This window comes from Narcine bancroftii, chromosome 13 (assembly GCF_036971445.1).
Source record: "Narcine bancroftii isolate sNarBan1 chromosome 13, sNarBan1.hap1, whole genome shotgun sequence".
Classification (NCBI taxonomy): domain Eukaryota; kingdom Metazoa; phylum Chordata; class Chondrichthyes; order Torpediniformes; family Narcinidae; genus Narcine; species Narcine bancroftii.
Window position 1 is genome coordinate 57,811,726 of NC_091481.1, and position 26,922 is coordinate 57,838,647.

Genomic DNA, 26,922 nt, shown 5'->3' on the forward strand with positions numbered 1-26,922 from the left:
CCGCAAACTTTCTTGATTCACTCTTAAAGGTTCAAAGTTTCCTTTTATTGTCACATAATAATACATAAAAATGTAATATTACATGATTAACTTTTGTCTGCAAAGGCGAATGAAGTGTGGCTATGAACATTGCCCGGTGCCCCTAGCCATAAGAGAAAGAGAAGCCAAAGAGAGCACCTTCAGGCACTGAGTGTCCATGGATTCGCCTCCAGCATTTCCCGCAGCCTCTGTGGCTTGCATGAACCATCCCCAGCCTGAGCTATAGGTCCAAACCTCCGATAAGATCAGTCATAAGAGGCCCTTTGGGAAGCCATCTTACCCTCAGCACCCTCTCGATTCCCAGTTCCAATACCTGGTTCCCTCGCCCTCGCCCACACACCAGGGGCAAGTTACACAATGTCCTACCGGCCCACACATCTTCAGGATGTGGATCAGAACTGGAGCACCCAGCGTGAAAGCCTGTGTGCTCGCGAGCTCCATGCGGACAGCACCTGGGGTCAGGATCGAACCGGGAACATTGGAGGCAACGGCTCTACCATCTGCACCGGTTCGTTGACTGAGGATCAGACAGGGAATTAGATGGTGTTTCAACTCATCGTGTGTGGATACATTTTGATTCCAACACATTGTTTGCTCCTGTTGTTTATCGATAGTGATGTGCAAGGGGTTTTTGGGAGGGCCATATTATGAGTGGAGTAAAAGACCAAAGTCTACAGACACAGACTGAAGTAAAAACACGACACTGGAGAAAATCAACAGGTCAACAGCAGACTTTATATAGCAAAGATAAAGATACATAACCCTTCACCAGGGAACAACCAAAATGTGGGCAGATGCCCGAACATTAATGGATCCCACCACCATTTTGCTGGACCAGGTGGATGGACCTCGCAGGGCAGCGCTGAGGCTTTGCTGTTCGTTAGCTATTACAAAGGGTGACTGGTGTATCTTGTCAACTTCTGTTTCCTATGCTGTTAGTTTTTTTTATATAGTTGCTTCATCTTTTAATAAGAGTTTCTAATATCCACGGTGGTGGGTCTTTGTTCACAGAATAGAATGTGCAATGATTACCACGGCATTAAAAGTTTAGTGAACGAAATGTCAGTACTTCTAAACTAAAAAATATTTAAAATAATTAACTCCAGGAGGAGATCTTCGTTGTGGGTGTTGACGGACTGATGGTTAACTGTGGCCAGCCTCTGTCCTGGAGGCGATTCCGTGGAGCAGCCATGTTTGGTCAGCTGCCTGGTTTTTTTTCACTTTGATGCCCTCAAGCACAGGGGTGCGTCATTTGGATTAGTGTTCCCAGCGCGGGTGGAGCAGCTTGCTGCCCTCGTTGTTTATCCAGCCCGTAACACTGCCAGTGAGAACATGCCCAATCTGCCTGATCGTTCATCAGAGATCCCAGCCTCACCCACCCACTACCGTATATACTAGTGTAAAAATGGAAATTTGCAGACCATTTTTAATGTTCAATTTATGGGGTCGGCAAGTACATGGATATTACTTTTGCAGAGTTGAAATTCCCACTAGAACCCAAAACACCATATCAGTAGCAGGAGTCCAAATGATCTCTAAACGAATAGAGAACAAAAACAATTCTGAATTAAAGTAATAAAAAAGGGGGAACAAGGGGAGTTAGAAGAGTCCAGACCAAAAGGTATTTAATTTTTTTAAAAATTTAGACATATTAACAGGTCCTTTCAGACCCCGTGTCCATGCCGCCCAATTTACCTACACTTTCAAACGGTGGGAGGAAACGAGTCCCCAGAGAAAACCCACGCAGACATGGGGAGAATGTTAAAACTCCTTATAGACAGCGAAGGATTCGAACCAAGGTCCGGTCCCAGTCGTGGCGCTGTAAAGATGTTGCATTAACTGCTACACCAACTGAGTTAATAAGAGGAAAGGTAAGAATTGATTTTGTCTCTGTGAAAGGAGACTAGGGGAAAAGAAAAGTGAGAGAAAGAGAGAGAAAAAGATTGAACTAGATCAGTGTTTTCAAATTTTTCCACTCTCCTCCCACTTTAAGTAATCCCTAGACCATCAGTGCTCTGTGATTAGTAAGGGATTGCTTAAGGTGGGATGTGGGTGGAAAGAAAAAGTTTGAAAACCACTGTTTTAATCGTACCTGATTGACTCATTATGTGCGCGGTTTCAGACTCCAAAGGAAATGGGCCAATGACAATTTTTATCAAGCAAAATATTTCAGTAACAACTGGGTCTAGAGCAGTGATTCTCAACCCTCCCTTCCCACTCACAATCCCACCTTAAGCAATCCCTCACTAATCACAGAGCACTGATGGCATAGGGATTACTTAAAGTGGGATGCGAGTGGAAAGAAAAAGGTTGAGAACCACTGAACTAGATGAAAGGAGACCCGGAAGAGGAGGATGAGGCAGGTGCTATTGCAATGTTTAAGGAAAATGTGGAAGGTACGTGGGTTTGGACGGATATGGGCCAAAGACAGACAGGTGGAACTTGTGCGAGTGGAATGATGTTTTGGTCTGCGAGGGCGAGTTGGGCCAAAGGTCCAGTTTCCATGCTCTATGACTCTAAGATGTTGACTGACCATTTTCCCACGCAACCATTTGCGTCTACCTGTTTTCATCTGTCCAATGATCTCTTGACATTCTCCTTGAATATTGTCAGGAAGAAACTTGAAAATTAAGGACTGTTTTTGGCTCCTGAGTTTACTCAGCGCCCTTGGGTTGAGAATTCCAAACATTTATTGCCCTCTGAAGAAATCCTTCCCACTAAGAGACATCCCCAATGCCCCAAGTTAAACTCGAAAGTCCGCAGATGCCGTGATTGAAGTAAAAACACGGTGCTGGAGAAACTCAGCAGGTCAAACCATGTCCTTTATGTAGCAAAGATAAAGATACATCACTGACATTTCGGGCTTCAGCCCTTCATCAAGGTTTAGAGCAAAATGCAGACAGGAGTCTGAACAAAATGGTAGGGGGAGGGACACAATCCCACAGACAGGAGGTAAGGGAGGGAGAGCACATCAGCAAATGGGGGAAGGGGGATGGATCTGTGAATGGAGAGGGAAGGGGTGGAGAGCTGGAGTAAAGAGAGAGGGGGAAGAGAGGGAGAATGGGGAGTGGGCGAGCAGAACCAGAGGAGTCGATGTCAGCGGTATCTGGTTCGAGAGTGCCCAGGTGGAGTGTTGCACCTCCAATTTACAGGTGGTCTTGGATTGACCAGATGAGGCCATAGACAGGCAGGCCATCGCAGGAAGTGGATGGTTGGCCAATGGGAGATCCCTGTCACTGATGTAAACAAAGCGAAGGTGCTCAGAGAAGCGCCCTCCCAGTCTGAGTCTGGTCTCTCCGATGTAGAGAAGGCTGCACCAGGAGCACCGGATGCAGTCAATAACTCCCACGAAATTGAAGCGTGGCTTCACTTGGAAGGACTGTTTGGGGCCCCAAATGGTGGTGAGGGAGGAGGTGCTGGTACAAGTGTGGCACCTCCGAAGGCCGGAGGGGAGGAAGCCAAGTAGGTGAGTGGTGGGAAGGGATGAGTAGACAAGGGAGTCACGGACCCCAATGCCCCAACCCTCAACTCTCCAGCCTGTTGTTGTCCCACCCAGAACCTCTCACGTGTCACTGAGTCTGACTCGTCATCCTGCCTGGCCTGAATCTCCTGCGGGTGCTGGCCAACTGACCTTATCAGATTTAATTTCCTGACATCACATACAATCCTGAGATTCTTTGATCTGAGGGCGAGACAAAATTTCAACCTATTGGTAGTGCAAAAAAACTGTACACGCATACACTAAAAAAAATAAAGAAATGTAAACAAATTGCAATAGAGAGAGAGAAAAACTGCAAGTGAGAGTCCTTAAATGAGCCCCTGATTGAGTTTGTCATTGAGGAGTCTGATGGTGAAAGGGTGGCAGCTGTTCCTGAACCTGGTGGTGCGAGTCTTATGGCATCGACACCTCTTTCCTGAGGGCAAGCAGCGAGAACAGAGCATGTGCTGGGTGGGGTGGATCCTTGATGATTGCTGCTGCTCTCCGACGGCAGCGTTCCCTGTCGATGTTCTCGAGGGCTTTGTCTGTGATGTCATGAAGTGTGACCACTGCCTTTTGCGGGGCTTGACACTCAGGGGTATTGGTATGGGGTACTCCTGACCATGACGCAGCCGGTCAGCGCACCTTCCACCACACTAGGGTTTCTGATGTCATACCAAAACTCCGCAAACTCCTGAGGAAGTAGAGGCACTGGCATGCTTTGTTCACGATGCCATTAGTGTGTTTGGTCCAGGAAAGATCCTCTGAGATAGCAACTCCCAAGAACTTAAATTTGCTCCCCCTCTCCACCTCTGATCCTGTGAAAGTGTGTTCCTGCGCTGAACCGTGAGGGCAGACTTGCCAGTACTTGGGAGCATTCATGACGCTGGGGTTTGGAGCTCTCAGCACAGTATCAGTGGGAGAGTTTGGCTGTAGGAACTGAGAAGGAGCACCCCCTGTTAACCCTCAGCCAGCCAAGATACACTGGAGACTCGGCTAACCCCAGAGTTCATGTGTTTGGACTAAATGCAATTAACCTTTTCATCGCCAATGCTGGAAAGGTACTTCTAACACATAACTCCCCCACCCCCATCTGCTTCTAATACTTCCCCAGCCATTGGCTTAACCTCTGGGTATGCTACCCTCAACAACCAATAGGAAAGAGGAACAGATTTCTAGTTACCCAATTGGATTAATCCTGATTGTTTGTCCTTCTCTAGTATTACACTGAACAACATGTTTTCCAAAAGGTTTGCTTCCCAAAAAAAATTGGGGATTATGATAGACAACTTCAACCTGCACACAAAGATAATTTCAGATTTGTTGTATCACATAGGAAGATGGAGAAAAATTCAATTAACTTTTATTGAATTGTACACATTTACCGTAAATATTTGTGTATAATGTGTTCCATGCATAATACGACCCCCCCCCCCGTCACCCGCCTGAGTCACGCTGCCGCCTCTCCAGCCGCTTGCCCACCCACCTGAGTCGTGCTGCCGTCTCTCTCGACCCCCACCCCCCCCTCACCCGCCCGATTCGTGCTGACGTCTCTCCGGCCTGAGTCACGAGTTGCAGAATTTTTTTTAAAAATTTTACTCCCATGTATAATGCAACCGCCCCCCCCTATTTTTGAGGGGGAAAAATTTTAGCATTATACTCGAATATTTACAGTAATCACATCGTGACGCCGACACATTCATTCGTTCAACTGACCTAAAAATGTTTTGCCGCTAATTTTCGTTTGTACTCAGCATCTGATGCCTCTTGTGTCAGCGTCCAACAATAGTCGGCCGGCACTGATGGATTCTGGTTACTCTGATACCGTTTTCCTATGTCTGGTGAAACTTTTCACAGTTTTCGACAATGACATGTCACACTTCATGATTTTATAGGGTTGAAGTAGACTTAAAATATGACAGGAAATCACCAAAATAAGTTGTATCTAAAAGATGGTGCATGATAGGAAAGTTTTGTGGTGATATCTGTGATCAGCATCCCAAAATTTATAAAATGAACCCAAAGGTGTTCAAGAAGCAAAATCTTTGTTGTCCAATATATTTCCTCCGATTTCTCCCTCTCACATGACCAGCAGCGTCTAATAGATCGAGATCTGGTTGCCAGAAGCCAGTTAAGGGGTGCTGGTGATCACCAATCACACCATATTCAAAGGCTACCTCCTGCATTCACTTCTCTGTTCCCCTAACAGGAGATTGTGGATTGGTTCAATGCCATCCGAGCCATTCAGTTCCGCACCTTACAAGTGGCCTTTCCAGGAGCCAGTGACGATGAGGTAGGTCCATTCCTGGAATATTGGCACAGGAAGGTGCAATGATGTATGGCCTCCTTCACAATTCCTGGAGTGAGAGTGTGTGTGCGCGTAAGAAAATATGTGGGTGGGTATGCATGCAAGAGAGAGAGAAAGAGTGTGTGTGTGAGTGTGTGTAAGAAAATATGTGGGTGGGTGTGCATGCAAGAGAGAGAGTGTGTGTGTATGAGAAAATATGTGGGTGGGTGTGCAAGAGAGAGTGTGTGTTGTCGAGAAAATATGTGGGTGGATGTGCATGCAAGAGAGAGTGCATGTAAGAAAATATGTGGGTGGGTGTGCATGCAAGAGAGTATGTGTGTGTGAGAGAGTGTGTGAGAGGGAGAGTGTATGTGAGAGTGTGAGTGCACATGTGTGTGCAAGAGAGAATTTGTGTGTGTGCGAGAGACAGTGTGTGCGAGCAAGAATCTGTGCATAAGAGAAAAGGTGTGCATGGTGTGTGCGCGAGAGTCTGTGAATGTGTGTGTGCGTGTACGTGTGTGCACAAGTGGGAGAGAGTCGATGGGTGTCCAGTGATGAAGGCCTGCCAGAGAACCACACCTGTAACATGGCTGTGCGTTAAGTGTGTATGTGGAACCACAGAGAGACAGACGCTGTTGATATTAAAACACCAAAAGGTGGTGTAAGGGTAGCAGATGTCTAGGTGGGGACGGCGAGTTGTGGAGAGAGGTGCCTGCTGAGTGAAGGTGCAGGCACTGCCCATTGGCGACAGTTTCAGGCCAGGGTGCAAGGAAGAGCAGATTTATTCCTGCCTCAGGGGCCTGGATGGATTGACCCTCCTTTTAATTTTTCAGCTGAAGCACAAACTGACCAGGAATTTCCTAAAGGAAGGTTACATGGAGAAGACAGGGCCCAAGGTAAGAGACTCACGCTGGACCGGCCAAAGTCATGGTCTCCGAGCAGTTGCACATAATCACCTGAGACCAGGGGAGGTCCGCTCCTGTCATGTGAGCGCAGTGGGCTGTTAACCTCCAGTCAGTGCACTGACAGAGACTCGACACATGAAGAGGCAGGTTGGCCAAGAGAGACTGGAGATGCTGGGGTCAAGTGCTGGTATCAGTGCCCCTTCCCTATTCTCTCACCCCCCTCATCCACTCCTCTGAGCTCCCCCTATCTTATTGACCCTCCCACTGCTCCCTCAACTCTCCACCTCTCCCCACTAATGCCTGCAACCCCCCACATCCCCTGCTGACCCTCTTAACATTAGAAAACTACAGCACAAAAAACAGGCCTTTCGCCCCTTCTGGTCTGCCGAAACACTAGTCCCACTAACCCTCCAGGCTGCTCTCATCCATGTATCTATCCAAATAACCCCTCCACCTCCCCCCTCTGACCCTCTTAAATCACCCATCCCATCTGACCCCTTAACCCTCCACGTCTCTGTCCCCCTTAACCCTCCACCTCTCCCCACTGACCCCCTTACCCCTCCACCTCCTCCTTCTGACCCTCTCAGCCCTCTACCTCTCCCACCTGACCCCGTTAACCTTCCACCTTCCCTCACTGATCCCCTGAACCCTCCACCTCCCCTCTGTATGTGCGCCCACACCTCCTCCCTCACCACCATTCGGGGCCCCAAACCATCCTTCCAAGTGAAGCAACACTCCACTGGTGAATCTGCACCCAGTGCTGCTGCCTGTGGCTACCTCGGCAGTAGGAAGACTGGACTCAGGCTGGGAAATCATTTCGTTGAGCACCTTGACTCCGTCCACTGCAACGGCAATGACGTCCCCGTAGCCAACCATGATAATTCCACAACACCATCTCCACACTGACATGTCTGTCCATGGGCTCGTGCACTGCCAAATCGAGGCTACCCACAAATTATAGAAATGACCCTTAATATTCTGTCTGAGCAAATTCCAGCCAGGAGGCCCTAACGTCAACCTCTAGTTACGTTAACCCCCTTCCCCCTAGTCTCTCTCCTTCCCTACCCCTCTATCACCTTTCATCCAGCTCCCCACACCTTCCCTCTCCATTCAGAGCTACCCCTTCCCCCAATCACCTCAGCTTTTTTTCTCCTGCCCTCCTCCACCCCCCCCCCACCCCGTTGGCCCGTGCTTCCCCACTCCCCACCCACTCCTCTTGGTTCTTGATCCTCCAAAATATTCTGTATGGAATTCGAATGGGAGGTGGGGGAGGGGTGAGATTTTTGAGGAAGAGCTTGTCTTAAATTTAATTGGGTCCGGTTGTGTGAGTATGGTCAGGTGAAGATTATTCCATACAGGGGAAGAACGCACACATCTGTGTTGGAAGCTGGCACTACAAGTTGGGCCGCGCGACCTCGTCTGCCCCTGGAAAGCTTGGGTTCAGTGTAGGATTGGTCGTCTGTATCGAGCTGGCCATTAAAAAACAGACCAGGCGCTGTACTTCACGTCCGTCTTGGACAGAGCTCCACTTTAATGAATCCAAGAGTTTTGTAACGCTCACTTCTCGTCCATCTGTATTTGTGTCAAACTGGGCTGCCCATCTCCAGACTCGTTCGATGAGAGCCGTGTTTCTTTTAGTTTGTGCCTGGGTGCATATTCCCAACCTCTCCTCGACAGAAGTTGAACAATGATGCAAGTAGCATCTCAGAAAATTTTGGACTCCTGTGGCCTTTCCCCGTGGCGTAATGCCCCCAGGCCGTTCTGGATTTGGATGCCAAGGTAGTTGGTCTGTTTGGTGACATCCAAGATTTTGTACAACATTTTGCCTGGTTTTTCTCTTCCTGGTGGGGCAATTTGGAACTGCGTGCCCCATTTCCTCCCTCCCCTCTCCACTTTCGCCTTTTCATTGAGGCACCTGCCTATTTTTGCCTACACTTGACAGAGAACTCAGGCCTGCATATTGGTTTTCTTCTTCTTTGGCTTGGCTTCGCGGACGAAGATTTATGGAGGGGGTAAAAGTCCACGTCAGCTGCAGACTCGATTGTGGCTGACAAGTCCGATGTGGGACAGGCAGACACGGTTGCAGCGGTTGCAGGGGAAAATTGGTGGGTTGGGGTTGGGTGTTGGGTTTTTCCTCCTTTGTCTTTTGTCAGTGAGGTGGGCTCTGCGGTCTTCTTCGAAGGAGGTTGCTGCCCGCCGAACTGTGAGGCGCCAAGATGCACGGTTTGAGGCGATATCAGCCCACTGGCGGTGGTCAATGTGGCAGGCACCAAGAGATTTCTTTAGGCAGTCCTTGTACCTCTTCTTTGGTGCACCTCTGTCACGGTGGCCAGTGGAGAGCTCGCGTTAGATGTGACCCACCCAGCGCAGCTGGATCTTCAGCAGCGTGGACTCGATGCTGTTGGCCTCTGCCATCTCGGTACTTCGATGTTAGGGATGAAGTCGCTCCAATGAATTTTGAGGATGGAGCGGAGACAACGCTGGTTACGGAAGAGGGAAATATCTAAGATATGATAGGTGTAGCTGCCCCTGTAGGGAGTTCAAGAATGGCAGCTACGCCTCCACCATCAGACTCTCCAACAACAAGCTCAATCAGACACCCACATAAGGACTCATTTTTGCACTTTATTGATTTTTCTCTGGTATTGCACAGTCAGGTTGTTTACATTTCTTCATTTGTTTGCAAACACTTTAAAACAGATTTTATTTGAAATACTGGAGACACAGTGGCTTCTCACACCTTTTTGCAAGAGCTTTGAAGTGTGCTCAAGAGATGTCACTAATGGATTATTGTTTATGAAAGAGCAGGCTGGAGCCGCTATTGTCTGCAGGAGAGTTTTGCTGTTGTAAGAGGGTCGTGTATTTTTGCAAGCAGAGAGAGTCCAACGGGCTTTCTCTCAGTCTCGGTCTGAGAGTGAGTGAGAGAGAGAAGCAGAGATGACTTGACTGTGTATCAGCCAGCAAGAGCAGCTGGGACTGGAACAGGACAAGCCGGCAAGAAGCCTAGTTTGGAAGATGGCCTAGTGGCCTTGTGGTTCATGCAAGAGAGGACTGGCTGTCTAATGTTTCACTTGGAATAAGAGAAACAGAAAGGCACTCTGTGATGACCTGAAAGAGAGAGGTTATCATCTGGAGAACCCTGACGGGGCAAGTTTCATCAGCAAGATGATGGAAGTACATCAGTTGTGGATGTCCTGGAACAGCACATCTCTCTCTGAAAACAGACAAGAACCTTCCTGAGCGATAACCATTTACCTTTCGAGCACCAAAGCCTGGTGAACTTTATACATGTTAAATTCTGTGCACAGTAGAAGAATTGCCTGCAACCAGTGAACTTGGAGGAATGAGAAGTGAGATTGGACTGTGAACCAAATAACTTTTCTGAACTTATACACACACACACACACACACACACACACACACACACACACACACACACACACACACACACACACACACACACACACACACAAACACACAAACACATTACATACACGAGCGCTTAGAATTAGAAGGGGATTAAGTTAGATAAAATAAGTTAATAGTGATAAGTTAAAGTGTAATTCTGTTTTCATGTTTAAAGATAATTAAAATCAACTTTTGTTTAAGTGACCATTTGTCTAGGTGAATATATATTACTGCTGGGTTTTGGGGTCCTCTGGGCTCTTAACAACATGTGCACATTGTTTACAGTTTTTTCTTGCACTTCCAATAAGTGGTAATTCTGCCTCACCTGCAGGAACTTGAGAAATAGGAGCAGGAGTCGGCCATTCGGCCCATCAAGCCTGTTCCATCATTCAATAAGATCATGGCTGATCTGATCATTGACTCAACTCCACCCACCTGCCTTTTCCCCATATCCTTTAATTCCTTTTTTATGTAAAAGATCTATCTAACTGAGCCTTAAATATGTTTAATGAAGTTGCCTCAACTCTTTCCCTGGGCAGAGAATTCCACTCTCTCTGGGTAAAACATCTCCATCTTAAATCTACTCCCCTGAATCTTGAGGCTGTGTCCCCTAGTTCTGGTCTCGCCTACCAGAACTATTTTCCCGCCTCTATCTTATCCACCCCTTTCATAATTTTATATAACATCTCCTCTCATTCTTCTGAATTTGAGCAAGTTTAATCCCAGGCGATTTAATCTCTCCTTGTGGGACAAGCCCCTGATCTCTGGGATCAACCTGAAAAAGAATCTCAGAGTTGTATGTGATGTCATGTATGTCCTCTGACAATAAAGCTGAGGGGTTAGCTCTGTGAATGGAGAGGGAATGAAGTGGGGAACTGGAGGAAATGAGACAGAAAGATAGGGGTAGAGAGAGAGAGAGATAAGGGAGGGGGCCAAACGGAAAGCAGAGGTCGATGTTAATGCACCATCATCAGAACAAAGTGGCTTTGATGGAGGGTTTCTTGAAATTATCAAGGAGTATGGAAGAAGTCTTTCAGATTTCAGATTTATTGTCAGAGAAAATCACATACAACCCTGAGATTCTTTTTCCTGCGGGCAAGGCAGAATTACCACTTAGTTTGGTAGTGCAAAAGAAAAAACTATATCGCGTAACAAGTAAACAAAAAAAGAAATGTAAACAATGACTGTGTGATAGAGAGAGAAAAAAAAATCAATAAAGTTCAAAAGTAACATTAAATTTACGGTAACAGGTCATTTCGGCCCACAAATCCGTGCCACACAATTTACATCCAATTAGTCCCTGATTGAGTTTGTCGTTGAAGAGTCTGATGGTGGAGGGGGAGCAGCTGTTCCTGAACCTGGTCGTGTGTGTCTTGTGGCACGATACCTCTTTCCCGATGGTAGCAGCGAGAACAGAGAGTGCGGTGGGTGATGTGGATCCTTGATGATTGCTGCCGCAATGTTCCCTATAGATGTTCTTGATGCTAGGAGTGTTTTTGCCTGTGATATCTTGGGCTGTGTCCACTACCTTTTGCAGGGTTCTATGCTAATGGGTATTGGTGTCCCCACACCAAACCATGATGCAGCCGGTCAGCACACTTTCCACCATAGCTCTGCAGAAATTTGCCAGGGTTTCTGGTGTCAAGCCGAATCTCCGCAAACTCCTGAGGAAGTAGAGGCGTTGACGTGCTTTCTTCACAATGTCATTAGTGTGTTGTGTCCAGGAAAGATCCTGCTAGATAGTGACTCCCAAGAACTTAAATTTGCCCACCCTCTCCACCTCTGATCCCCTCAATGATCACTGGATCGTCCACCTCTGGTTTTGGTGACATTGAGTGCGAGGTTATTGTTGATGCACAATTCAACCAAGTTTTCAGTCTTTCCCCTGACTCTTACACTTGTGGGTTCTTTTTCTTTGGCTTGGCTTCACGGACGAAGATTTATGGAGGGGGTAAAAAGTCAACGTCAGCTGCAGGTTCGTTTGTGGCTGACAAGTCCGATGCGGGACAGGCAGACACGGTTGCAGCGGCTGCAGGGGAAAATTGATGGGTTGGGGTTGGGTGTTGGGTTTTTCCTCCTTTGCCTTTTGTCAGTGAGGTGGGCTCTGCGGTCTTCTTCAAAGGAGGTTGCTGCCCGCCAAACTGTGAGGTGCCAAGATGCACGGTTTGAGGCGATATCAGCCCACTGGCGGTGGTCAATGTGGCAGGCACCAAGAGTGCTGATTTATCCACCTTATTATCTAGGTGATGCCTCGTTACCTGCCTCTGTGAGGTGGGCGGCACAGTTACAGCGCCAGCAATCGGGATCGGGGTCAAATCCCACGCCTCTGTAAGGAGTCTGCACGTTCTCCCCGTGTCTGCGTGGATTTTCCCCGGGGGGGGGGGGCTCAGGTTTCCTCCCACCAGAGGTGTAGGTTAATTGGATGTAAATTGCGTGGCACGGATTTGTGGGCCGAAATGGCCAGTTACCGTAAATTTAAAAATTACTTTGGTAATACAGCCACAGCAGATCTGGTGCAGAAGAAAGGTGTCACTCTGCACAAACAAATACCTGAAGGTACTTTTTCTCAACCAACTGGTGTATTTGAAAGGTTTAGCAATGACACTGCTACAGCATCTTTGGAGAATAATCTTTGTTTTTTGTACGAGTCGTGGATTCAACTTCGACTGCAGACCGACAGTAACAGAGGGCAGCAGGGGTGTGGTGAGAGGACAGGCTTGTTCCTGTTCTGGTTCACCCCAATGACTCATTCTGTAACCCAGTGATCTGTCTCATCGCGTTGCATTCTTGCTCTTGAACGGTTATGAGATTCGCTTCAGGGACATGTTTATTCTTGCAGTTCAACAGGAAAGTCTACAGATGCTGGGACTGTGACTCCATGCACTGAGATGCTGGAAATACTCAGCAGGCCAGGCAATCGCTTCGTTCTCCCAGTGGCCAATTTTAATTCCATGCACCAATCCCACACTGGCATGTCTGTCCATGAGCTCGTGCCTCCCAAAACCAAGGCTACCCACAAATTGGAGGAAGAGTACCTCCATTTGGGGACCCTATCAGCTTCTCCAGTTTCCATTAGGCTCCTCCTCTGTCCCTCTCTTTCCCTATCCCTCTGTCTTCTTTCCTCTATTTCCCTGCCCCTTTCCTCTCTATTCAGAGGACTAAACCTTCCCCCTATCACTCCACTTTTTTTTCTCCCCTATTCCCCCACCTCACCCCACCCCATTCTCCCTCCTCTCCTCTCTCCACATTGCCTGCTGTTTGCCCATACCTTGACACCATAGGGCTATGGACAGACATGTTTGTGTGGGAACGAGGTGGTGGACTTGAAATGAGAGGTGCCCGTTAGTGCAGTGGATGGAACAAATGTTCTCAATTATGTTTTTTTTTAACATAGAACGTGTGTGATTTTTTTTCCGTTCTGAAGTGTCTCCCGACCTTCCGGGAGTGGCCGTTCACACCAGAACAACCAAAACTCCAAATATCCATAGAGTTTAGACAGAATACGCGAAGTGCTTTTTTTTGTAGTCTGGATGCCCTATTTATTAGCCCGTCATTCACGGACCGCCTGCAGTTCAGTTTAGACCACAGGTGATCCATGAAAATTACTAGGGGACAAGAAGGTAAAATGCTGGAACAGGACTCATTCCCGTTCCGATCTTTTTACACAGACAGCGTTCCGGGAAATTAGGAATAATCTCCTGGAAGGCAGTGGCTGTGTGAAAAGTCATAAATGAAACCACCTCCCAGTCTGCGTCCAGTCTCTCCGATGTGGAGGAGACCACAATGGGAGCAGTGCATGCGGGAGATTCACGTGGAAGTGTGGTTTCACTTGGAAGGACTGTTTGGGCCCCCTGAATGAGGGAGGAGGTCCTGATAGCTTCAAGGACACATTAAGTGGGTGTACGTTGTGAGGGAGGGAGGGGAAGGTGATGGGCTGTGCCTATTCTGTGGCTGACCTGGATTTTAATGGCAGGTTGATCTAGAAAGTGAAAACCCACGGGACCCATTGAGGATGATGAATTGGACTCAGGAGCAGGAAGAAGTCGTCGTTGAGAGGGGAAACCTGTTACTGATAACGTCCCATGGGGTTCAGTGTTCCATCCCTTTAGTTAAGGATTTGGATTGAGAATGCCAAGCGGTTTTCACATTGGTTCAACGCACAAAAGTGCTGGAGAAACTCAGCTGTGTCTCTTCTGTAGAATAGATATATCACCAAAGTTTCGGGCCCGAGCCCTTCATCAAGGCATCTGAATAAAATGGTCGGGCGGGGGAAGGCAAGGGGAAGAGCACAGGGCCACAGGCAGGAGGTGGATATGGCCGAGAGGGTAGAATGTGAGTGATGGGGGTGGGGGGGGAGGGAAGCTCTCTGAATGGAGAGGGAAGGTGGAGTTGGGGAGCTCTCCTCCCTCACCTCCGACCATACAAGCATTGGTTGTGTGTTTTGATCAGTGAGGAGGAAAGCTATGGACGTTGAGAGATGTTGGTAACCTCTTCAGAAGAATGGCAGATGGAACAGTCCTGGGAAGTTTAAAGAAGTGCAACAGCACAAGGGAGAATTTCAACCCTCCCCCTCCCCCCAACTCCCACCGAGTCTGTTGAGGACCAAAGGTTCCTCAGGCTGTACAGTCACAGATCCTTAACGGTAGAGGGATAAGGTGGTTCTAATGCCTGCAGGTAGATTCCACAAGATATAGATGAATTCTGCTCTGCCATTCTGATCATGAGCTGACCCATCCACCCACTCAGCTCCACTCCCCAGCCTCTCCCTGTCAATCAAATCCCTGTCAATCTTTGCCTTAAACAGACCCAACAGCCTGACTTCCACAGCTGCCTGTGGAAACTCGGCCTTTTTATACCGCCTTGAAGACAGCTCAACGGAAAGAAAAAAAAACGTTGAATTTTCCTTTTTATGGAGAAGGCCTACAAGGCGGATCCAGTGTTGCTTTCCACTCCGCGGCATCTGGAGCTGTCTTCTGGAGCTGAGCGAGGCGGGGTGAGTAGTGCCACCCGTCGCCGTGACGTCATCCATACGTGCTGAGAAGGGAAAGCAGCCCATACTCGAAATGTCGACTGGAGAGCACTGGTAGAGATCTGTTCAAGGACCCTTAGGACTCGGGCAAATCTCCTGCACAGAGTAATTAGCTTTATTACAGCATGCGGGATCTTTAAAATCCCGCACCTGGTTCACGGGCTGATGACGTCACCGCGACGTCATCGGCCCACCCCCTTCACAGCCGCTTCCAGCAGCATTGCCTTCACAGAGAAGGTGGAGAGAGTTGCTCCACCTCTGACTCTACCCCCCTAGTCTGCCCTCTGAATCCACCCTCAGGGCTTTCAGCAAGAGCCTTTACATTCACTTTACATTCACTTTCTTTTTCACTATAAAAAGACGCACGACCTTAGCAAAAGAAATATTTTCACATCTCTCTTTTAAATTATCCTGAAGTTGTGCCCTCTTCGCCTAGACTCTGCTACCATGGGAAACAACTACGCTTCCCTTATAGATGAGACGTAGAATATAAAGAGCAAGGAAATCGTGCTCGAACTGTTAATCAGATTCAGAGTTCAGATTGATTGTATGACATCACATACAGCCCTGAGATTCCTTATCTGCAGGCAAGGCAGAATGACCTCTTATTGGCTGTGCAAAAAACAAACTGTACACTGTAGTCACGCCAGGCAGGCAGAGAGCAAAGGACCATGCGGAGACAAAAGTGAGTTGAATCAACTGACTTTCATGAAACTCTCGTGCGCGCTTAAATTCCTTGAAACCCGAATACGCCAGCAACTCCCGGGACCTTTTTGACATCACCTGCCAGGCTGTGGGCTTTCCCCGCACCCGGGGCTCTCACAGTCAGATCTGCCGTGGACTTGCCCGCGACTCTGCGAGCCGGTTCGCCTGTTGCGTGGGCGAGCCGCCACAACACAACGTAAACAAGTAAACAAATAAGGAACTGTAAATAGATAACAGATAAATAGATAAACTGTGCAATACAGAGAGAATTTTTTTTTTAATCAATAAAGTGCATGAGGGCTTAAATGAGTCCCTGATTGAGTTTGTTGTTGAGGAGTCTGATGGTGGAGGGATAGCAGCTGTTCCTGAACCTGGTGGTGTGAGCCTGGTGGCACCGATACCTCTTTCCTGATGGCAGCAGCAGGAACAAAGCTTGAGCTGGGTGGTGAGGGCTGTTGATGGTTGTTGCTGCCCTCCGACAGCAGCGTTCCCCGTAGCTGTTATCAATAGTGGGGAGGGTTTTGGTTCATTGATCATTCAGGAATCTGATAGCGGCGCAGAAGAAGCTGTCCTTGTGGCACTGGGTGCTCGTATTCAGGCTCCTGTACATCCTTCCCAGTGGTAGCAGAGTGAAGAGGGCATGGCCTGCGGGGGGGGAGGGGGGGTCCGTGTGGTGATACAACCGGGGGGAGGGGGCGATATCTATACCTGCAGGAAGACCACTTTGGGGGCTGACTCCACCTAACCGGCTGTCAATCAGCCGACCCAAATATAGACCTGAGCCAGCCCCTCCTGAGCCAGTCACACAGGGAGGCACCAAGGCATGAACTGACTTTTCCTGTTGTACAGTCTTTCGAGTTTTGTGCTTGCTTTTGATGCTTCCTCAGTGCGCCACAGTCCTTGAGGAAAGAGGTCGATTTTTTAACGGCACCGCCTCATGTAGATGTCCTCGATGCCCGCGATGGCACTGGCCGAGTTCAGACTGGTTGCATCACTGCCTGGTATGGAGACACAGACAGCAAAAGCCTCTGGTCAGAGTGCTCTCCATGTAGACCTGTTGATAACATACCAAATCTCCTCAAACTCTTTATGAAGTAGAGCTGCTGGTGAGCCTTCTTTGTGTTTGGCGGTGCAAACAAAATTTTAAAATGTAAGTCAAAAATAATGATAGTTTTTCTGGTGACAACCAAGCTTGTATTGAGCCCTGCAACAGTGCCGGAGACCTCAATGTGTGGGACGGGAAGGAGAATTCAAGTGATAAGGAGGTCACTGAGAACTTAGTTCACTGGAAAGCCTGCGTACAAAGAGGTTGGATTGGTATAGAAAGTGTCAGTGCTATTAAAAGGGGGAACTAGAAAGCATGTCAAAAGGGTGAAGAAAGCACGTCAGCATCTCGACTTCCACAGGGGCTTGTGGAGGTCAACAATGTCATCCGAAACCTTGGTAAACTTCTATAAATGTGTGGTGGGAAGTGTGATGTCTGGCTACGCCATGGTCTGGTATGGGAGTGGTGGGGGTGTGGGGAAACCAATGTCTCAGAGCCCTGCAAAAGGTAGTGGACACAGCCAACACATCACAGGCAAACTTCTCCCTACCATCGAGAAAACCTACCATCAGAGAGCAGCAGCTGCTACAGGGAAAGAGGTACAGATGCCGCACGATTCATACCTCCAGGTTCTACCCCTCAACCATCAGTCTCCTGAGCAACATATTAGTTCAGGACTCATACTTTGAACATGGAGCACAGTACAGGCCCTTCGGCCCTCAATGTTGTGCCAACCCATATATCCCTTAAGTAAAAACTAAACCCTGTCTTCCCCATTCTATTTTTCTTCCATCCATGTGCTTGAGTCTCTTAAATCCCCCCGAGTCTCTTAAATGTCCCAAAAGCTCACTATTTATGACTGTATATTTATCTATGCAGCATTTGCAGTCAATACATTTCTTCCTTTGACTACTGTCATGATAATGAATATGCATGAGATGTATGCAGATAGAGGTTGAGGTATTAACCTGACTGGAAGTGAGAGGGCATGCGAGCGTTGTATGCAGGCACGAAATGGAGGAATAATGGAAGCAGAGAAATAAAGACACGCTGATGTTCAACAGGTAAATCATGTGTTGATGGTATTGTCAATTTCACATTTCGGGCCACAAATGTGACATTGGCGACGAGGATGGGATGTTTTGGAATGTGAATCTGTGGCTTTCATCACGGCAGTCACTGGAGCTGAATGTTTAGCACTTCGCGGTGTTCCTCATTTTGACCCGACGGGCGATGCAAGCGTGAAGTGGAAGGCATGGCTTGAAGAGTTCGAAGCTTATGCCAACATTCGTGGCCTATTTCTCGATGGGAGTACGCTGGAGCAGAAAGCGCAGCGGAGGGCGTTACTTCTCTTCACCGCAGGACCTGCAGTTCGGGAAACTTTTAAGATGCTTTTGAATACTGGGAGGAAGGAGGAATACCAGAAAGCTGTAGATGTATTGAATGCACACTATGTAGTGACACCGAATGCCACATTTCAACGCCATTTGTTTCGCAAAACAAAACAGGAAGATGGGGAAATGGTCGCCCAGTACGTGACGAGATTGCGACAACTGGCTGTTGGATGCAATTATGTGGCAGCTGATTTGGACAACCAGTTATTGGATCAAGTCGTGCAGCACTGCAGATTAGACAAACTCAGAAGGCGATTGCTGGAAAAAGGGGGTGAGTTGAAACTTACCAATGCTTTAGCAATGGCTGCTGCATTAGAGGCTGTTGAGGGGCAATTTCATACCATGAAACTGAAAGACAACTCAAGCCAGCCCAGTAAAGCAAAGTTGGCCAACAAGTAAGTAGGCTCTCGCATAGCCATAACCAGCCAAGAAATATGCCGAAACGTGACTTGGAGTGTTACAGATGTGGAAACAGAGGTCATTTTGGAAAAGACCCATGCTGCCCATCAAAAGGCAAAGTTTGTAGAAAGTGTGGAGGTAAAGACCACTTTGCAAAGAAGTGCAAAAGCAAGTCAAATGCAAACCAGAATGGAAAGAGTACAGCTTCTAAGGGCAAAGCTTTGGGGAAAGGAAAGTCTCCTGGAAAGAAAGGCAATTATGGACAGAGAAAGCAAGGCACTCTTCGCCATATAGAAGGTGACCCAGAAAGTGACGATGATGACGACAACTAGGATGGGCAGAAATCCTATCAGTTTACATTGAATGATGACCATCATGAGAAAGTCCCAGTGATAATTGGTGGTGTGACAGTTCCGGTCATTGTAGACTCAGGCAGTGACAGTAATGTAATTAACCGACACTTATGGGAGAAATTGAAAAAAAAAAGATCATTTGTACATCAAAGAAGTGTTCAAAGAAACTGTATCCATACACAGCAACTAAGCCATTGCAGACCATTGGATGTTTCACTGCGACTGTTGAAGCTGGTGACAAGCACACCGAAGCAGAGTATGTTGTCATAGACGAGAGGGAAGAACCATTGCTGAGTAGACGCACGGCGCAAGATCTGGCAATTCTTCATATTGGAGCTCATGTCAATTCAGTTCAGTCATACGAGGATATGAAGCAAGAATTCCCCGCAGTTTTCCAGGGAGTAGGAAAGCTGAAAGGTCGACAACTAAAGCTAGCAGTGGACAAAACGGTCAAACCCAAGGCGCAACCAGTGCGCAGAACCCCATTTGGACTTCGTGGGAAAGTCGAGGCCAAAATCAAAGAGTTGATTGAGCAAGACATTATTGAACCTGTAGAACATTCAATACAATGGGTCAGCCCAGTTGTGATCATGCCCAAACCAAATAGTGACATGAGACTGTGTGTTGATATGAGGATGGCCAATGAAGCTATAATTCGAGAACGACACCCCATACCAACAGTAGAAGAAGTACTCCAGGAGTTAACAACCAGTCAGGTGTTCTCAAAAATTGATTTAAAATGGGGCTATCATCAACTAGAGCTGGACCCAGAATCGTTCGGCATCAATGCAGCTCCTGAGATCTACCAGTACGAAATCCATCGAGTGATTCAAGGCATTCCTGGAGTCACCAACATTTCTGATGACATCATAGTCTATGCGGCTACACAGGAAGAGCATGACAGACGGTTGAGGATTGTGCTATCCAGACTACAGGGGGCAGGCCTTACTGTGAATGGAGACAAGTGCCAGTTCGGTGTCTCAGAGATGGACTTCATGGGACACAGGCTTACATGGGAAGGATTGAACCCAGCTGATGCCAAGGTGAAAGCTGTTGCCGATACACGTGAACCCCAGAATGCAACGGAGGTGAGGAGTTTCTTGGGATTGGTCAATTATTGCGCAAAGTTCATCCCTAATTTTTGCTACACTGGCAGAACCACTGAGGAAACTAACCAGGAAAGATGTATCATTCCATTTTGGCTCTGAGCAGAAGGAAGCATTTACAGCTCTGAAACAAAGTCTGAAGAATGCCGATACTCTTGGATATTATGATCCGGAAGCAACAACCAAAGTCATGGCGGATGCTAGCCCTGTTGGTTTAGGAGCCTTGTTGGTCCAGACGCATGATGAGGGACCAAGAATCATTGCCTATGCCAGCAGATCTTTGACAGATGTTGAAAGGAGATATTCTCAGACAGAGAAAGAAGCACTCGGACTTGTATGGGCCTGTGAGAGATTCCATGCATATTTGTATGGCACTGAATTTGAACTCATCACAGACCATAAACCATTGGAGGTGATCTACGCTGCCAGGTCCAAACCATGTGCGAGGATAGAACGATGGGTGCTCAGACTCCAACCGTACAAGTACAGAGTAGTCCACATTGCTGGAAAGCGAACATTGCTGATCTGCTGTCCAGATTGTTGAAAGATGGATGCCCACAATCCAAATCAGAACTGGGGACAGAAGCAGAGAGCTTTGTACGCTTCGTAGCGATCCAGTCAACACCGGGAGCTGTGACAACGAGGGAAGTCGAGAGAGAGTCTGAACATGACCCAGAACTCATGGAAGTTAGAGAATGTATCCAAAATGGACAAGTGCACCCACAAGGCATATGTTCCCATTAGAGACGAACTTTGTTGCATCGGGCAGTGTGTGTTGAGGGGTTGTAGATTGATGATACCACAGAGGTTGAGACCAAAGATCGTATCATTAGCTCATGAAGGACACTTAGGTATTGTTGGTACCAAGCAAAACCTCAGGAGTAAAGTATGGTGGCCAGGTTGTGATAAAGACGCGGAGAAATTCGTCAAAACCTGCCATGGGTGTCAACTCACAAGTAGGAGTAATCCCCCAGAGCCGATCCAGAGTACGCAACTCCCGACAGGACCGTGGATCGACATAGCTGTTGATTTTCTCGGACCTTTACCAACTGGCGAGTCAATCATGATAGTGGTGGACTACTACAGCAGATACTATGAGTACCTTGTGATGAGGTCAATGACCACTGAAAAAATGATACAAGCGTTGGCAGAGATCTTCGCGAAACATGGATTGCCTGTTATGCTATACTCTGACAATGGTCCACAGTTCATTTCAGAGACATTTGCTGAATATGTGAGGACCACAGGTATCCACCAACACAAAGTAACTCCTAAATGGCCGCAAGCCAACAGAGAAGTAGAGAGACAAAATCAGTCCAACGAAAAACAACTACGGATCGCTCATGCAGAAGGACAGAACTGGAGAGAAGCATTGCTATCCTATGTAGCTGTCTATTGGGCAATAAAATCTGAACTTTGAAAGCAAAAGGACTGAGAAACGGTCAGAAAGTAAAATCAGAAAAACTCTAAAATATTTATGTGCTTAAAGAATGAGAGGGAATGGCAGAGAAAAGTAGGGTTTATGAGTGATCAAAGCCAGGGAGCTTTGAACTACCCCCCCCCCCCCACATTCCACCCCCGCTCGCACCCTGTGCACTGAACACAGACACGCTGCAATACATTACCAATCCTGCGTTTGAACGCGGGGCAATCCAGAGCTTCTCGGGCTGCCGGCCTCGAACTGTGCAATGGAGAAACTGAGTCCGTGAGAACAATGAGGAACTTGGGCAAAATGAATGTGTTTTTACACTCAGGGAGGGCCCACAACCATCTGCTTCTGGAACCTTCTACCAACGTCGTAGCAATCCAGAGCAGCAGCCAGCCTCACGACCCAATCCCAAGAGCCGTGAGGTCAAGGATTATTGCGCTGTTTTTAACTTTCACTCAAAGTTATAACTTTTCACCTAGAAATTCACAGTTAAGGGGAGTTTGAGTTACTTCCTCCCACCAGTGATGTCACTTCCTTTTTCAGCTGGCAACATTGTGCTTAGCGCACAAGAACCAGACCCAAGATGGAGCTTATTTTGAGAAGGTTCCTGTGGTTTCTAGAATTCCTCTTGAAATCATCTCAGACTAGAAAAACTGGACTTGTATCCATTGGAGTTTAGAAGGATGAGAGGGGACATGATTGAGGTATACAAAATCATCAGAGGGATAGACAAGGTGAAGTCTGATTACTTGTTCCCAATGATGGGGGGACGAGGACTAGAGGGCATAGTTTAAGAATACAGGGTAGGCCCTTTAGGACGGAGATGAGAAAGCATATTTTTACCCAGAGAAGTGTGAATCTGTAGAATGCTCTGCCACAGAGGGTGGTAGAGGCAGATTCGCTGACTATGTTCAAAAGAGAGTTAGATAAGACTTTTGTGGGTAATGGAGTTAAGGGTTATGGGGATAAGGCTGGAAAGGGGTACTGATGGTAATGATCAGCCATGATCTAAAATGGCGGTGCTGGCCCGACGGGCCAAATGGCCTGCTCCAGCTCCTATTGTCTATTGTCTATTGTCTATTGTCACTGAACCCACCAATACAGCTCTAAAACCTCCCTGTACTACTCAAATAAACCATATAACAATTACAGCACGGAAACAGGCCCTTCTCGGCACCAAACCAAGTCCTCTCCTTTATCCCACCTACCTGCACCCTGCCCATAACTCTCCATTCCCCTCCCGTCCATATACCTATCCAAATTTTCCTTAAATGACAAAATGGATCCTACTGCCACTACTTCTCCCAGAAGCTCTTTCCACATAGCCACCACTCTCTGAGTGAAGAAGTTCCCCTCATGTTACTTCTAAACTTTTATCCCTTAACTCTCAACTCACAATCTCTTTTTCAATCTCTCCTGCCCTCAAGGGAAAAAGCCTATTCACATCAACTCTATCTATCCCCCTCATAATCTTAAATACCTCTATCAAACCCCCACTCAACCTTCTACGCTCCAAGGAATGAAGACCTAATCTGCTGAATCTTTCTTTGTAATCTAGATTCTGAAACCCAGGTAACATTTTTGTAAAGCTTCTCTACACCCTCTTTGCCTTCTTGATATCCTTCCTATAATTCGGTGACCAGAACTGGACCAGTATTCCAAATTTGGCCTCACCAATGCTTTGAACAGTCTCAACATCACCTCCCAACTCCTGTATTCCCTGTACACTATCGGGTACTGAGGTGCTAATGCTTGGGACAGGAAAAAAAATCTCTAGAGGGTTGTTAACGGCTTCCCCACCCTATCCACATGAGATTCTACTTTCAGGGAATGATGAACCGCTATTCTTTCTGCTCCACTGCATTTCTCGATGCCCTCCCATTTACTACGTATGTCCTGTTTTGATTAATCATTCCAAAATGAAGGACTTCACACTTCTCAGCATTAAACTCCATCTGCCATCTTTCACCCTACTCTTCTAAGCAATCCAAATCCTTTTGCATTTTCACAATTCCACCTATTCCCCATATTTGCTAATCCAATTTACCACCCTATTAATCATTAATATAAATGGAAAACCACAAGGGACCCAATACAGAACCTCCAGCCTGACAAACAGTTATCCACTACAACTCTCTGGAATCTCCCTTCCAGCCACTCACTGTTGAATCCATTTGACTATCTCAAAGATAACCATAAATATTCTGGGATCATTAAAATACCTGTGTGCACTGAAGAATCAGGCTTTGTTGGCACTGACTGCAATTGTGACTGTGAATTTATTTATCCTCATTTTTTTTATATCTCTTGCCATATTGTGTGATTTATGTGGTGTATCTTCTGAACCTGTGTGTCTGCACTAAGTAAGGACTTCAGGGAATCTGTACACTGTTGCAGCATTTGTAAGACCTTGGTTAGACTCCACTTAGAGTGCCAGCGATCGGGACCAGGGATCAAAGCCTGCGCTGACTGTAAGAAGTTTGTACATTCTCCCCGTGTTTTCCCCAGTGGGGGGGGGGGAGCCCTTGGTTTCCTCCCACCCTTCAAAACGCACCGGGGGTTCTAGGCCAAATGGATGTCATTCGGCAGCACGGGGTCGTGAGCCTATTACCTTGCTGTAGGTCCAAATTTAACATTTCTTAAACAATTCAGGGACCACTCTGACACAAGAAGACTGTCCGCACTATTGCAAAGTCACTTCCTTTTCATCGTCCTCGAGGATAACTGTGAATACTGTGCTTAGTTCTGGTCATCTCACCACAGTAAGGATGTCGGTGCAGAGGAGATTCACCCCCTTGCCTGGATTGGAGAGCATGCCTTTTGAGGATAGAACTCAGTCTTTTTTTCCTTGGAGCGACGAAGGATGGCGGTGGTGACCTGATAGAGGAGTCCAAGATGACGAGAGGCATTGACCACGGGGTTGGCCAGAGGCTTTTTCCCAGGGGCTGAAATGGCTAACACGGGGAGAGTAGTTGTAAAAGGGGATGTCAGAGGTAGGTTTCTCACACAGAGAGTGGTGGGTGCATGGAATGCGCTGCCAGCAACTGTGGTGGAGGTTGGTACAATAGGATCTTTCAAGAGACTATTAGATAGGTTCAAGGAACTGAAAAAAAAATGGAGTAGGGAAATGCAGTAGGGAAATGCTAACCAATTGTTAGGGTAGGTTATTAGGTCAGCACAACACTGTGGGCTGAAGGGCCTGTACTGTACTATATGTTCTATATGACAATAAACTCTCCCACTCACTCTTCTAACTGACGTTGAACTGCCACCTCCTTGTGGACACAAGCCGTGTCGAAGAGGTAACCGAATTCCAGCCATAGACGTAGAAAGACACGGCCTTAGTTAACCAAGAGACTCATTCAACTGCTTTCTTTCTCACAGCAAACCGAGGGCTTCAAGAAACGATGGTTCAGTCTCGATCATAGGCGCCTGATGTACTACAAGGATCCACTGGTATGTACGTCAGTGGGCGGTGCGGGAAGGAGATTATCTCCCTCATTCCCACCACCCCGTTCCCCCCTCCCCCCCCACCAATACTCCCCCACTCTCTCTCTCTCTTTCTCTCTCACACATACTGTCCTGCTCAGTCTCACCCACACTTAGTTTCTGGAGGCTGCAGATGCTGGAATCTGAAGCTGCTGGATGAGCTCAGCAGGTTGAGCCATGTCAGTGGGAGAAATTGTGCAGTCGACATTTCAGGTCAAAACCTTCGTCGGGAGGGTGCTGATGGTTCCAGCCTGAAACACTAATAATTCTTCATCTCCCACAACTGATTGATGTGCTGAGTTCCTTGAGCAAATTGTGTCCCAATCGTGACTCTCTCTCTCTCTCACTCACTCACTCACTCACTCACTCACTCACTCACTCACTCACTCACTCACTCACTCACTCACTCACTCACTCACTCACTCACTCACTCACTCACTCACTCACACACACACATACACATCCTCTCTTTCTCTATCTCTCTGTCACAGACATCTGTTTTTTTCTCTCTCCTTCTCACAAACGCACGTATACATCCTTCTCTCTCACACACTCTCATTTCTTCATTCTTACTCACATTTTACATTCTCTTCTCACTTTATCTAGCTTCATCTCGTCCACACATTGCCAAGCAGTTTTGCACTCCCCTCCTTCTCTTCCCCTCTCTTGCATCCCTCTCTCCCCCTTCCTTCCCTCACTCTCCCCCTCCCCCCTCCTTTCACACTCTCTCCACCTCACTTACTTCCTCTCCTACTCCCTCCCTCCACCTCCCTGTGAAGGGCGCACGAGATACATTTGAGAACACTCTCTGCCCAATGCCGAATGACTGCAGACCTCTGACGTGAGATGCCTCACACAATCCAGGAGACAGATTGCATTGATGATGTTTTATAACAGTGGAGAACACGCCTGGGGTTATAAAGCACCGCCACGGGCCCTTTGGCCCAACTCATCCCTGCTGACCAGCTTGTCCACCTGAGCAAGTTCTGTTTGGCCCACATCCAGAATCAGAATCCAGTTTGATGATAGAGGCTGCTTTCATGAGGGACCACCTCTTAAATATGTCCTTCACGGAATGGAGACGGGTGCCCACGATGGCGCTGGCTGAGTTCACAACTCTCCCTGTTGTGGGCATTGGCATCTCCGCACCAGACAGAACCAGTCAGAACGGTAAACCGGCAGAAATTTGCAAGAGTCTTTGGTGACGTACCAAATCTCCTCAAACTCTTTTCCAAGTACAGGTGTTCCCCTACTTACGAGCTATGATGGTACAGTAGCGCGACTGTTATTTACTTTTGTTTCATACGTTAAAGTAAGGTATGAAAATCAAGCATTGTTGATTTTTCCAATAAATGTTGATAATTTCTCTAAGGTGAATTTTTTGAGGCCTCCTTGGTCAATCACTTATTTTAGTTCAGTCAAAAAGCTTGCAGGGACTGTGGGGAGAGAGCGGGGCAGTGGGATCAGTGTGGGGAGTGACAAAGTGCTGTCAGGCAGAGCGGGGAAGTGGGATCAGTATGGGGACTGATACAGCACTTTCGGGACAGAGCAGGGCAGTGGGATCAGTGTGGGGACTGATACAGGGCTGTGGGGAGAGATTGGGGCAGTGGGATCAGTATGGGGACTGATACAAGGCTGTGGGGAGAGATTGGGGCAGTGGGATCAGTGTGGGGACTGATACAAGGCTGTGGGGAGAGATTGGGGCAGTGGGATCAGTGTGGGCACTAATACAGGGGTGTGGGGAGCGATTGGGGCAGTGGGATCAGTGTGGGGACTGATACAAGGCTGTGGGGAGAGATTGGGGCAGTGGGATCAGTGTGGGCACTGATACAGGACTGTGGGGAGCGATTGGGGCA

At 47.6% G+C, this 26,922-nt stretch overlaps 1 protein-coding gene across 1 annotated transcript in view; it reads left to right on the forward strand.

Annotated features, from left to right (window-relative positions):
* The window catches only part of LOC138748722 (arf-GAP with dual PH domain-containing protein 1), a 75,696-nt gene that overhangs the window by 41,317 nt on the left and 7,457 nt on the right, over positions 1 to 26,922 (forward strand). Inside the window, exons 7-9 of the mRNA XM_069909374.1 lie at positions 5,727 to 5,810; positions 6,638 to 6,700; positions 24,962 to 25,033. Of these exons, the coding sequence (XP_069765475.1) occupies positions 5,727 to 5,810; positions 6,638 to 6,700; positions 24,962 to 25,033 (219 nt within the window). The remainder of the gene's footprint in view (positions 1 to 5,726; positions 5,811 to 6,637; positions 6,701 to 24,961; positions 25,034 to 26,922) is intronic.